At 37.8% G+C, this 15,006-nt stretch overlaps 1 protein-coding gene across 2 annotated transcripts in view; it reads right to left on the minus strand.

Moving 5' to 3' along the window:
- Positions 1–233: 233 nt before the first annotated feature.
- Positions 234–15,006, minus strand: part of NKD1 (NKD inhibitor of WNT signaling pathway 1) — a 112,015-nt gene continuing 97,242 nt past the window's right edge. For both annotated transcript variants that reach the window (XM_035336569.1, XM_035336568.1), the window contains 4 exons: positions 14,203–14,350; positions 13,072–13,156; positions 7,952–8,082; positions 234–7,190 (listed from right to left, as the gene is read on the minus strand). In XM_035336569.1, coding sequence (XP_035192460.1) covers positions 6,616–7,190; positions 7,952–8,082; positions 13,072–13,156; positions 14,203–14,350 — 939 coding nt within the window. In that variant the 3' untranslated portion in view covers positions 234–6,615. The remainder of the gene's footprint in view (positions 7,191–7,951; positions 8,083–13,071; positions 13,157–14,202; positions 14,351–15,006) is intronic.

The following is a 15,006-nucleotide window of genomic DNA, read 5'->3' on the forward strand; positions in this document are numbered from 1 at the left end:
TTAATGCTAATTGCCATGGCATTTCACTGTTTATCTTAGCTGAACTAGCGTTACCAGTCCTGGTTGTTAACAACCTCAAGTGGCACTTTATTCATCTATCAACAGTCTTATCCTGTGAACAAGCAAGCAAAGAACTATAAACACCCACTCCAAAGTCACTTTGCAGGTTTAAGCTAAAGCCCACAGAAAAAGGCCTTTCACAGAACTCCAGTGCGAACAGACAAAACGCAAGCTCCAAAACAACATTTTAATCTACAAAGTTTTATTTGTCTTTTTAAACTTGTAAACCATAAAAAGAGCTTATCAAATATCTGAAATTAGTACAAGAAAAGATGTCGACTTATATAGAAAACTGCATTTGAAGGTCCAAATTCAAAGACAGGCATGGGGTTCTCCTGGCTTCCATTTGTGAAGCTAGAGACAAATTTGGCCCAGTTGATGAGGTGTTTTATTAGAAAATTCACAAAGCCTCAATGCGCTGCACACGAGCAGAACAGAATGGGAACGATTAAGTGCAAGAATAAGCACCAGAAGTATCTGAACTCCTCATCTCCATCCACAAAGTACAGGCTCATCATGGACTAGGCACTCAAAGGAAGACACAAACCCCATTTTGTAAGTGTGTTGGAAAAAAAAAAAAAACAAAACAACAACAAAAGAGAACAAAACCAACCAACCAACCAACGAGAACAGAAAGCACAGTGCACATCATTATCAGTGTGCCTGATATTGTTAGGTTAATGTTTGCCCATTGCCAATTTTATAAAGCCCCTTAATGTTGTTTTCAACATTCATATTAAACTTCTAGAACTTCCTACTATCAGACCATGAAATACCAAGCTAACGAGACAATCAGTATGGTCCAATCTGCCATTTCACATGACATCAGAATTTGACTTTGTGTCAGTAGATTTCCCGGGTAGAGTTAGCGCTTAGCATTTAGAAAACAGGATAGACTCGGTCAAGTGTTGCACAAAGCTTCCAACTTATGTGTGTTTGTAATCAAAAAGAAAAGGAACTGATGCTATTATTCAAAGCACATTCTGAATAATATTGAAAACATCTGTAGAAACACCCCAGCTTCTGAAAAAAAAAATAAATCCCTCAGCTTGGGCAGAGACTCAGGAACGCAAGACATTGTTTCTCATTCTGCCACAGCCCTGGTGGTGATTATCCGCATCTTCCCTTGCTGGTGCTTCTTGCTGCACGCTGGAGATAGACCTCTTCTAGACAGTCTTTCAAGCTTTCCCCATGAAAAGCATTCTATGAACTACTGTTGCTGTTTTGTGAGTGATAAATGTACCATAAGAGATTCAAAAAAAGTAGTATGAATATAGTTTCTTCTCCATATAACATCTTCCTACCTCTTTGCTGTTTTTCCCCCTACTGGTAGACCGTTCTTCACTATCCCCACACTTCCCAAATCTTTCCATCTTTCTCTTGCCAGTCTTTTTTCACAGCTCTAAACCTCACAGTAATCCATCTGTATAGTCCTTAAATCCTGATATTTTAAAAGAAAGAAATTAGAAGATACCATCCACAGAATTTCTATAATTTTAGCTCAGTAGAATTGAATTGTCTAGAATTATATAGAAATAGAAAAGTAAATTAAAGCATCATTGAAAACATCATTATTTAATAACTGTGATCCAAACTGTAAATAAGATGCAGTTCAATGCCTACTGAATAATTTCTATATAAAATTATTTGCTTTTCTACATCCGTTCCTTTTAGCCCATTTTTAGCCCATTTCAAATGTGTACAAGTAAAAAAAATACCCCAAACACCCCCTTCCAAGTCAAATCAACTGAACAGCTGTCAAATATGTGAAGAAAATAAGTCATTATATGATAAATTGAGGCTGGTTTTGCTGCTAAGTACATTAGAGAAGAAATCTTCCAGAAGCTGTGTAGAAAACATATTAAGTTCCATTTTTATTTCATAGATTTCCTAACATGTTTCTGCTTGGTATATTAAAAAAAAAAAAAAAAAAAAGTCTGACAACATGATGCTGAATATGACTTGGTTCCCACTGAAAGCATAAGTCATGTTTGAAAAAGTATTTTCAGATTTTGATGAATTGCATCAAGGTAGTTAAAGGTGAGACTTGATTAGCTGACACATTTCCAAACATGAACATTCTTGCCTACACTCCAGGCAAAAATTATGTTGAATGTTTTTGCAAATTTTCTAGCATGATGAATTTTCTCAAGTGTAACCTAGGCCCCAAGGGGCCTAACTTTTCTGTTAATTGGAATACAAATGAAATCTGTCACTCAATAATTGAGGTACACAATGACATGTGGAGAACAGTAAGCATTCATCATACCTATGCATTTATGTGGCAACCTGTAGACTGTTGAGCATACACAGTAGTTACCCACTAATAAGAGATCGCCTCTGTCAGAATCCATCTGGTGGCAGTCACTAACTGCCAGCAGAGAACACATTTTAATACAAACACAGACACACACACACATATATATATATAAATTTTCCTTTAAGTTATTTTTCCAGCTATACAGTATACTCCAGCTGTTCTGTGCTCATGATGACTAGGGTAGGAAGGCAGCTCTAGAGGTCAAAGATAATGTGGCTTTTTAAGCTGGTTTTGCCTTAAGGGGCTGGTCTGCCAATATGCCAGGAGAGGCTGTGCTTCACCATCCATGGGCAGAACTGGGTCTTAATCCCTAGTAGTGTCTAAATGATGTGTGAATGTTTGAAAAACATGTGGAAGTGCCTTCAGATCCTCCAATGACATCAGTATTAATTAATTCACCAGCTTGATCTCTTATAAACTTTCATTTACCACCAGCTACTACAAAACTACCACCAGTAAGATGCATTAAAATAATACTGAAACCACTGCCTGCACGTTACATAGACTTCAAACCCATTCTCCCAGAATGAAACTATAGGCACCCAGAAGCCAGTGATAATCTGGAAGTCTTACTACAGATTTCACTGGGATAGAGATTTTTGCTATCCTTAGCTTTGTTGACTTGGTATTAGGTGGACACGAAGCTGTGAGAAGAGCTTAGCAATCTATATTTTCAAAAACCTGCCTCTCCCAAAATTGTCGCTGGTAGAGCTGAGCAAAATTTTTCAGTTTAAATTTTCTTCAGCAAATAGTGCAAATTTTGGGATTGGCTTCATTTTGTTGAATTGTTTTGTGTAAAAACAGAAAAAGTAGGTGAAAAGGCTGGAGTTTTTATTTGAAATGACTTTGTGCCATTCCATTTTATTTTTAAATAGTGACGATATTTATATATTTTTTCCCCTTGGAAATGAAATGTTTTGTTTGACCAGAAACTAATTTATTTTAAATTTAGATTTGGCCACAGTTTTGAGTAACCCAAAATAAATTATAATTTGCTAAGGTCTTCAGAATTAATAAGCTGAAAAAATCAGTTACTCAATGCAGCTCTAATAATAAGGGACAAGAAATTTAACTTTTAAACTTGACAGTTTAATTATAAAGCCAAAGCATACCCAGTCCATAACTTACGGCCTGATCCTATTCCCAAAAACGTTAATACAAGTTCTTTCATCAGTGAGATCTACAAGCACTGACAGCAATTGCAATAAGCCCCTGAAATCCACAAGAAGAAGAAGGAAATATACTTTCTGAACTAGTAAAACTTTAATTAACAGGGGGTTCTCTTGGCACAGTTTTTGCTGTTAAATAAATAAAGCATTTAGTCAAAACCATCTATATTTACTATACAAAATACTGAAAAGCAAACATTTTTAAAAGATACGGAAACTTAGGGTTCTGTGAAAAGAAACTGTGCTAATGTTATTCACACTTAATGCACATAACACAACTGCAACACAGTATTTAGATACTGTTATGTTCATACATGGTGGGTGTAAAGTTTTAGTATGGGGATGCCACGTTATTAAAATTTGTTTGTATTTCACAGGATCTAAACAAGGTTGAATTTGCCTTTTGAATCTCCAAACCAAACAAATCAACTCAAGGTTATATCCAATGGTCAGTTGTGTTGCATTTCAAAGCTCACTTGCATGGCTAGTACTGCACGCTTTTCAATCAGATGGGATTTTGTTATTAGAGCTGTTATCTTTTCTAGCAAAAATATCTTTGGGTGAGAGAGCATTTATGCCCCTTTGCAGCCATTTTGTAGAAAACCCCACAGTTCTGAAAGCACTCTAGCTTTCCAGAACATTTTCTTGTTTTCAGCAGCGTTCTGCATTAGAAAAATGGACTAGGAAATAATTCCCATCTCCCAGTCTTTCTGGCATATGTTCTACTGAAAAGAGGACAGCTTTAAATATTTTTTCAAAACAAATAGCATGGCATCCCTTCTTAGATGGAATGTACACTTGTGTGTTTGCATGCGGTATAACGTAAGTCACTTGAATACATCAGACTTTGTTAACACTATAATATAAATAAGCTTATTCCTTCTACTAGACATATAAATGCCTTTTTTTTTTTTTTTTGCAGTCCATAATTATATATACATTGAAAAAGAATGATACACAAGCAGCAAAAAAGGCTTAGACTAGAACAACTCAGTGGTAACTAACCAAATTTGTGGCCTTTTCATATTTTCAATACAGAGAGTTCTGCATATAAATATTTTTGGACTTTAGGAATTTAAAAAATAAACAGAACAGTATAGTTGTCACACAGATCAAACACATTTTAAAAACATTTTGTTAGGTTTAACAGAACACACTGTTGACAGCTAAAAAAAAAATAAAATAAACCAGATTTTTTAAAGAGGACAATAAGCCTAAACAACTGCTGATTCAGGGAGACAAGAGATGGACCTAATTACCAAGAAGCAGTGATTCTATTCCAATTTCACAAGAAAGCAAGGCTTTCAACTTTTTCTTTAAAAGTTGGTGTCTCCATGTTCTTAGAAAGGGCAACATCCCTCTAAAACTGGTCAGCAGAAAGGTAATACTCCATTTTGGACTGATGAAAACTCTAGTCAGAAAAAATAATTATTATAAAGGTCTTAAAACAATGTGGGATAGTTATATTTTACAATATATACTATAGGCAAAATACCACAACATTTAAAATAATTAAAACAAAACGCAAATATGTTTGATAGAACAGTTATATTTTTATGATGAGTTCTCTACTTCAGAGTTCGAAAAGCAACGTAGGCATTTTTCAGTCACTTTCTACCTGCAAAGTAGTGATCTGTACAAAACCCAGCCGAATGGATTATAGATCTGGGCCCCATGGAAAGTAAAACTTGAATGTACTGACCCTTTTTTCACTTTTCCAATTTGCTTTTGACCTTCAAATTTTTCAGCAGCCAGTAAGGTCTTGTAAGTATGGTCTCAATCTCCTTCATGGAATGGAAGCCCTTTGATAGAAAAAAAGTAGAAGAGGCCAGAATGACTGTGAACATTATTTTTTCACATGTTGAATTGTCTCTCAACTGGGAGAAGCACAAACTGGTAGGTGCTGGGGAAATTTAAATCAGAGGCAACTAAGAAAATGCCATGGCATGTGTTTCAAAATGTCACTGTTATGGCAAAAAAAAATTATAATGTTAATATTCAAACCACAGATTTCTAAAACACAACAAAATGTACCTGAGAGTGTGCATATTTATATATATATATTTATATTTATATTTTATATATATTTGCCAACATTTAAAGTGAGAAAGTATATTTTCCTCAATTCTTTCTCAAAAAAAAGAACTGTGGATTTAAACAAAACAACCCCCCCCAAACAAACCCTCTCCTTCCCAACCCCCCATGAATTATACTTATGGCCCAAGCACTAAAGTCTACTGATGGTTTTGAAAACACCATTTCACATCCTCCTCTTTTCAAACGGTTACCCCAAACAGAACGGAGAGTAAAGAGAAAAAAAAAAGGAAGAAAAAAAAAAAAACTAAAATAAAGGAAGTGTATTTAAATATAACCCAGTATATAACAGGCTGTACTTGTGTCAGTGAAGAATCTCAAAGAAAATAAAGTGTAAGTCATACAAATGTAGCTCTGTTGACAAGTGTAACTAATGTTTCTTTGCAATTAAGATAATTTGAAAGGATGTGAACACAAACAGGCTACATGAATGCAGTATATTAAAATTTCCCCTGTAGCACATTACAATCAATAAAAAGAAAATAAAATCTGAATAATACTAGAGGTAGCAGCTGTTTGTATTTTCTGTAATTCTGAGCATCTCTGGAGTCCAAACCTTCGAACATTGCTCCCCTGATAAAAGGCTTTGTGTGCGATCAGCTGACATACAGCAGACTGGTAAGCTAGATGTCTGCAATAGTGTTTGAAGTATCTTTCCTTCTACAATGGAAGTAGTACTTGTAAAGAAGTGCGTTGACGACCTGCATTAAATCACAGCTCAAAATCTATGGCTGCTTGCTGTTTTACAAGCCACTTAAAAAAATTCCACAAGTTGTTTAAGTAAGCTATGCAGTTCCACAACATATAAATAGGGTAAGTTTCAAGAGTTCCATATAACCTCTAAAATAAATGCTAGCTGAATATTAATGGAGTAACAATAATATTAATCATGGTAATGCCTTAGTTCTGGTGTCACAAGAACGTGCTTCCTTCATATGGGATGATTCCCGGAGGATGTTGGTGGGATCTGTTTTATGTCTGGTAGAAATGATGGTAGTGGTGGTGATGCTCATGGTGGTGGTGGTGTTCATGCCTCTGTATCATTTGTCCGACTTGGCCTTCATACAAAATGACTGTGGGCAGGTCTCTCACATGTTCCTTTTCCACGACTGTCCCTGGAGACTGGAAGGTTTTGCACATCTGGTGATTCTCCTTTGCCCTCTGCTTATGCTTCTTGTGAACCTGTTGAGACTGCAGGGGGAGGTAAGGAAGATTCTGTCCCACCCGTGCACTTGGGGAAGCCATTGGCATGGGCCCTCCTTGAAAAGGTTTGTTTCTTACTGCCCTTCCAGGATGCACAGGAGCAACATTTTTGCCCTGGGCCTTGGGAGACCTCACAAAGTGCTTGTTCGATTCCTGGTTCCGGAGCCTCTGTTGAATTTCTGCAATCTTGGCATATGAACTCTCAGCTAGATTGATGTGGCTCGGATCCACCACTTGAGATTTCCTATGGTGAGCATGGAAGGTTTCAGGTTCATGAGAACGGGATCTAGTCTGACTCACAACTCTGCTTGGTGGGTCATGTTTTTGAGCTGCTGGAGGAGATCCTAGAAAATAACAAGCTGAGTTAGTCATCTAGTATTTCAAAGTTTTAATTAGTAGCACGCAGTTGGCAGGGATAGCATTATCAGCAGAGTGAATTTTTCCTAAGGAAGTGAATGCAATTATAGCTGTCTAGTTTAATTACATTTAATCATTCTGATTAGTAAATAATACACACACATACCTACATATATAAAAATATATTTAAGTATATATCTTTACATATATGTCTTTACATTTCATTCTCTTGCTCATCATCTGTTTGAAATTCAACAAAATAACTGTGAGTGGAACAGTAAGAAGTTGGCAGAGGGCAGAGAAAGGGAGGAAAATCCAAATCCCCTTAATTTGGGGGACAGAAGGCAAAATTCCAGGTATAAACCCACATTCTCTGATTTTTCGGTCTATAATGAATACCAAAAAAATGCGACAATAGATGCTGGTATCATCTTGGGAATGACGTCCGCTATCCAAAATTCAGTCCTCACCTCACCCATAGACTAAACTTACTAATTTGGATGTAAAGATTGTTCTCTTAGGCTCTCCTCCAAGTTTAGCTACACAAACAAGTACTTCAAAGCACGCTTGCAGTATATTAGCCACTCCATTGTGATTCCACCTTCACCAGTAATTACCTTGCAGCATACGTACAATCCAATTTCTTCCAGTAAGTTACTACAAACAAGTCACACAGTTTCAAAATTCGTGGAACATTCACCTGAAGAAAGAAAAGACCAAAAGCTTGCAACATAAATTACTGAATTACCTGGCCCAAACTTTGATGTGTAGTTTTCTATTCCTGCAAGATCCAAATAGTGGTTTCTCCTTTCAATGTTCTCATCAACACAATGACGATAGCACCCACTTTGCTCTGGATTGGTCTCACTCTGGTGATATCTGTCAGCAGGAAGCAAAATTACAATTCAGCAGAACTTCTTTAGAGTTGTTATCACCATCTGCAAACCAACAACTAATTGGCCCTTTGAAGTGACAGGAGTTGCTCACAAAGAAACAACAAATGCTTGAAATTCTGGATGACCGGATTTGCTAAGTCGATAGGCCTGAACTGACTGTTCTTTCCCCTCCTATAAATTGACCCCGATGTTGCAAAGCAAAGGAGGCTTTCAAATTGCATCACACAAGCAAAAACAAATAAAAATGCTTCAAGGGTTTATTATAGTCTGTCTTAGGGCCAAATCATTCTACTGATTCCTTAATCTGGACATGCCAAAGAAAACCTGCTGTTTGATTCATGACTGTTCCCACCGCCGTCGGGAAGTGCTGGGGTGAGCCTTGTGTCAGATAAACATCCATGGGTATCTGCTTCGGCAAGACAGACAACAGCACAGGTGTACTAACTAGGGAGAAGCTGAGAAGAGAAGGTGTTGGTATGTACCTGGAGGTAACTGTTGCTTTCTGAAATACAATTAATAAGGTCAAATCAGCTGCTGCCTTCAGAATTTCAACTCCTTTTCCTGCTCAGCTTTGCAATTTTATTTATAGCAGAACTATTTCCTGTGAATGAATATCTGAAATACCATTCATTTATGAGGCAGAAAAAAATCAGCTAGAGGTTTACAGTATTGTAGCCCATAATGCCCAACAATTCAGCAATTTACATGAATCTCTGCAGATATGAGCAATATATCTTCAATATAACAGGATAAGAACCACCAGATACTTCAGCCTCTAAGACCACAAGATCAGCTTTGCTCTCTCATACGCTCCTTGCAATTGGCACTGATGTCAGCCTAAGACCAGAATTTGTCCTTGTATCTCATATGAGTTTCTAAACACAGGATCCATTCTGTATGGTGGCAAGTACTCTTGTTTTGAGTCTATTAACACATTTCCAGATTTCCAGAGCTTACTAGTCCCACTGAGCCTTAGCGCAAACTGCTTTCCAGGTCTAGGTTCAGACTGTTCAGGACATTACAGAACTGAGTTTCCAGTGCCTCTGTAAGACACAGGTCTACAGTTTCTTTGATAGATGTCATAGGATTTGGCCTACCTGGAAGATCATTTTTACTCTACTTTGATAGAGGTCGAGCCTCCTCAATGAAGGAGAGTCTGAAGGAAAGCAGCTAAGCTTTAAAGACCGAGCCAGCTTTAAATTCAGGAAGTGACATACAGTACTGTCAAAAAAGAGGGAATGTCCAGATTTGTGTTTTTTTGTTTTTTTTTTTTTTTATTTTTTTTTTGGATACACAGTCAACTTGGTACCTTACCTGCTCAGACACACCTTTATAAATCGTTACACTTTATAAAGTAAACTTAAAAGATCTCTAGGGCTAGAACCTAGCTAACTGATGTTGCCAGGCATGAGTTGCCTACAGAAACCATCAGGACTTGCACATATGTGCTAAAGACAGTGCAGTTAACCCAGAAAAAACATTGTTGGGTTCGATCCACCACAATTAAACAACACTGCATACAGCACTCTCTGTTGAAAACCAAGTTAACATGGAACCTTTTTCTTTTTTGTAATAAATTCCATCTCTCATCAAGACACTGAAGAGAAGCTATGCCAGTACGGCCACAGCCCTGCATTCTAATAGCTTTCTTACATGCAAGATGATGTTCAGCAATGCAAATATACATGGCAAAGCAATTACACCCTGATGAGCGATGTGCTTCACTGTCAGAGAACTGGAGTACTGCTGAGAACGGAGGCAGCTGGCATCCAACCCTACAATGCTCTTCTGCATGTATGTAAGAATACCCAGGCATGCATCAAGTATGCATCACGCACAGGGTGTAAGAATACACGTAGTTGTTACTGGGTTTTGTTTTGTTTTGTTTTTAAATATGAAAGGCATCTGCTTAAGTGCTTGTGGAGTGTATGAAAGCCCTTTCTAAACTTCCTACACCGGAATGTCATTCTGATGGCAAGCACACAGCAAGACAGTGGGTAAAGGGAACAGAGTGATGACAGAGGGCTGAGCAGAAAAATGCAAGGACACGTCCTGAAAGCTGCACTCACAGATAACCTAGAGCTTAAGGCAGCCAGGGAGAACTCACTGAAGTAGGAAAGGAAGTGAGACAATGTGCATCGGTGGTAAAATGAAGATGTTTTGGAGTCTGGTGTACATCATATTTTTCCTGTTGCACTAAACTGAGCAAACTAGAATTGCAGCAGGATATCTAATCCACAAAGTTGCCTGCCAGTCCTCTTACTCCACCATTTTCTTCCACTCATGTCAGGCAAGCTAGCTATGAATCTAGTTGCTTGATCTTGATGCTTGCATTAACCCTACAGGTGAAAACTCCTGCCTGTAGCTTCCAGCACATGAAAAATCTAACCCATTTATCTCCCACCTTCGGGATAAAAACATTCCTATCCATTTTATCTTGAATATTAATCACATCTTGGGTTGAATTCCTAAGTGACTGAATTTGTGAAATGTGTGCACTTCTCACAAGTTCTCATTGCTATTCTCCAGGGCATGTTTCTCTGCTAGTATCATGAGACGGTGATGTGGTTCATGGACCTTTCCTGTTGGTTAGCCATTTTGCCAGAGTGTATGAACATCTCTGCAACATAGACAGTGGCTCAATTGTTTGTCCTGTCCACATTTAATGAGATGCAACAAAAACTGTCAGATGTTGATGCTGATCTGCTCAGCAAAAGATACGGTTATGTCCTGTCTAGGAAGCCTCCAAAAAAAACTGATAAGAAGGACAAATGCAGCAGAGCCAAGATTCTACCCCAATATTTGATGCCTTGGTGCCTGCAGATATAAATGGAAATGGCTGCCATCCCTAAAATGACTACATGTGCAAAAACAGGATTTTAAGGTGGATGAGCGTGGGACTTCAATCCAAGAGAGGATTTTTGCAATAGATTATCAAACAGAAACAGTCCATTAAATTCACACAGGGCAAGCCCTTGCTTTTGGGAAAGGAAACCTGAGCACCACATCTAGGCCAGCAGGCAAAAGCGTGGAGTATTTAGTTTACATTGAACGCTCTTTACTTTGAAAAAGATTTTGTGCAGAGTTGCTAACAGGTTATAAGTCATTTTCTAATCTGAAATTTTATCTTACTGGCATTCACTCAATGGGATAACTTACTAATATTTTTACTCTGTCCAGAAAAGGGAGACGTATTTTTGTTGTAATTTCTAATAAAATTGAATGCTCTTCCTCCTGGAAAATTTATTAAACTCAATACTCTTATTTTCGATGAGTATACCTAAATCCATGGAAAGCCAAAACTGGATTATTATTATTTTTAATTTGCAGCTGAATAAACAAATGCAATTATTAATTCAATATCTTTACTATAGCATTGCAGTAAACATTTCCCTCTGCCTTAGCATGAAATAGAAAATCCTAAAATAAATGGAACCTATACACTGATATGACCTGTTTGGAGCAACAGATCTACATTAAAACATTGATACATTTTAATGTATCAAAATTACCTGGTTTTGTCTTGTTTTTCTATCCATTACAATACTAAATTCAGAAAAGGAACGACACACCTACGCTTAACTAAGAGAGGAACATTTTTCTTAGCTGTAACAAATTCTAATACTTGAAAAACACATAGCAAATAACTATCATACTCTGAAGTTCAGTTCAGGTAATATCTACCTAGAAAAAAAAATCATGATAGCACGGTAAATATGTACTGTTGCTAGCCTTGCAAAAGGCATGATTATAAATTTTCAGACGAAAAAGGCCCGTTCAGGACTGGCATCCAAAATAATATTGTATGTTCTGTTAGGGAAGAACTAAAAACCCTTTTTTATCTGATTTCTAGATGGCTTCAAGTGTACCTGCAGCTGAAAAGAAATTACTGTGCTTGTGCTTTACTGGAAATAGGTGCATTCTGAGTTACGTGGGCTGGATTCCATTGAAAGACAACAGACATTTTTTCAAGTGGTAAAATGTATACTGAATCTTATGAAAGAAATAAAAGATCCTAATTTTCCTTCAGGACTGCAATAAATGCACTGTTTCTAGGCAAGCAGGCTAATTCCTACATAGGTGCTACTTAATACCTAATACTGTCAGGGAGAAGATGTCCTAAAGCTGATGTGGAAGTGGGGAAGCAGGGTTTACGGCAGATGGGAGTCAGCAGAGTCAGCCACACCGCTAAGTCACTGTGAGATAGCGTGTGAATTTACTTCCACCAACTGCACAAACACATTCTGTAAGTGGGATTGAGCCACCCTACAGCTGCTGTAACCAGAACCACCTCAGCAGAAAGGAACATGTAGCCAGCAGTGTACTGGAAGTTCTTGCTGCTGCTTCCTCTGCAGGACATGCCCTCCGAAGACTGTGCAAAGCTGATTTTGTCTGTCCCTCATTCCAAGCCCCCTTTCTCCCTCCTGTTCAGTGCTGTACCCAGTGCCAGCTCAAAAGTGCTTCCTTTAGGAGGAAAGGCAGTAGGAGAAGCAGTTACGGCCTGGTGAACAGCAACGAGTTAATAAAGGTTGGAGCTAACTGAGTTGACCCATGAATGGAAGGAGCACAGAGACAGACAGGAGATGGCAGCTATGAAGATGAAAGGATTTTAGGGTGCTTTTAGCCAAAAGGCTATGCTATATTGCTTAAACTCCATTAATAAGTATTGGACTTGCAGACTCTATCTAAACAGATGCTGTACCCTGAAGAGCCAACAGAAGAAAACCTAACATGGACCACAGTTTTCTTAAAAAAAATAAATAAATAAAATCCTAGAATGCAATTAAAAGGTTGTTGCTGCTTTTTCTTATATGAAGTATCCAGCTATGGAATCTGCTGCCTGTTCCATGGAGAAAAATCTTCTAATGTCCTCATTTTTAACATAATTTTAAATAAATAAAAATTAATTAATAGTTGGGGATTCCTCAAAGCTACACTGTGCTTCTCAGGAGACAGGGCTCTTTTCCCTTACCTTAGAGAAGCCCGCTGCTTCTTTTCAGAGCTTCTTAATTCTTCATTGGTTTTGCTTTCAGCTCTATGCCTGGCACTCTGCAAATCTGCCAACAAGAAGTACATATTCTCACATCACTGTCCTTGCCAATCAGTATAATTAATGTGCTACATGGCAAATACATTTTTTCTTGTCCATAGATCAAGATGTAATGTATCCTTTCATGTAACCTTCTTAAAAGTGCTTTTGTCCACAGGGCAGATTTTAGGCAGACATAACCTTGGCTGTAGAACATTAATCAGGGTTGGGCTCAAAGCCATGTGGTAGGTTAAACGGAGCCACATTCACACTGCTATACTCGTCCCTCAGGAGGGCTCGGTAGCGTGGAGCTCAGTGCGGTACTAAGGCATGACACAGCTTTCCAGCAGTGAAAATTTGCTTATGTCTGCACTTGACTGAGTGGATGTATATATTAAAAATGAGATGCCAGGGCTCTCCTTCTGGATAAGGTGCCCATATTTTCTATTGAAGTACTACATTAAATACTGTAAATATTGAATTTAGTACTACTAAACCTACTGAAACAATTATGCTGATATAGCTGTTATTAGAGTGAAAAAGTGAATAAGCCATCACATCATAAGCCATTTCATAACGGCAAACTCTTCCAGTATAGAAAAATGTTTGATTTTCATGCGCAGACTCATATAGTTCAGTTATGCTTAATTGTTTATTCTTATCCAGCACTAGCAATAACTATGCACTTGCAAGAAGCATTTTTTTTTTACTGCTATACCTGTTTTGACACAAGCTGAGCATTGTAATATCAAAGTTAAAGTAGTACAAATAGGAAAGGCCTTAAATCTGCCTCACGGTATGCAAATGCAATTGCACAACGCATGGGTTCTTGCTGCTGCCAAGAGGAAAAAGTCAATCAGGAGAGGGAACCCTAATTTGTTTAACATACATAGAAGAAAGGGTAGGTAGCTTTGCACCTGAGATCTTAAAACAGATTCATGAGGTTTAAAATACCCACACAAGTATTTGCCTGAAGTATATATTTATTTGTTTTGACAAAATACAAAGATGGATTTTTAAGAGCCCCTGAAAATTTTTCACATTTTTTTCCAACGGTTGCGTGCACATCCTTACCAGTATGATTTAACAAGATACTCTTTTTCTTCTGGCTGCCATCTGGTGCCACAGTAAGTTTCACTCGCAGGGTTTTACTGGAACTAGGAGAATGGTTTACTGATGCATCAACTACCTCATAGATGGTATGAAGCAAGCTGGTAATATCCTAAAGTTGGATTGAAACACAAAAATATACAATAATGTGAAAATGAACCCAGGGATAATTATTCACACTGCGATTCACTTGGCCAAGTCAAATATGGAAAGTAAGGAAAATATTGGACTTTACATCTCCAATGAAACCTTACTACTACCTTTTTTTTTTTTTCCTTGCATAACTAACTAGTTGATTAAATAGAAGAAAACTAGTAAGTGATGTGACAGAACTGTAAACCTCAGGTTTGGAAATAGTCTAAATGTCACTCTACCAAATCTTTACCCTGGTCTAGCTTACTTTGCAAAATTCATACCAATTCTACACTTACATTTCTGAACAGCAGAAAGTACTCATTCCGGTCTATTTCAGAACGTTCTTCACAAATGTCTTTGAAGGCAATGGGGCATGAAGAAATGCTTACACGTCTAACTGTATCAGGAAGAACACTAGCCAGTTTTTATAAGCTGATTGTTTCAAACAGAAGAAACACTGCAGCTCTCCCTGTTCAGCAGCTGAGCTCTCTCACATTTATCTATTCCAGGCAGGCTCAAACAGGGTACTACCTTAAACTGCCCCGATGAACAGGAGATCTCTTGGCTCAGTACCCCTCCCCAGACAAATTCCACCTAAATTTATTCTGGGCACCAGCTTAAGGACAAGGCATT

Source organism: Oxyura jamaicensis, chromosome 11 (genome assembly GCF_011077185.1).
Source record: "Oxyura jamaicensis isolate SHBP4307 breed ruddy duck chromosome 11, BPBGC_Ojam_1.0, whole genome shotgun sequence".
Classification (NCBI taxonomy): Eukaryota; Metazoa; Chordata; class Aves; order Anseriformes; family Anatidae; genus Oxyura; species Oxyura jamaicensis.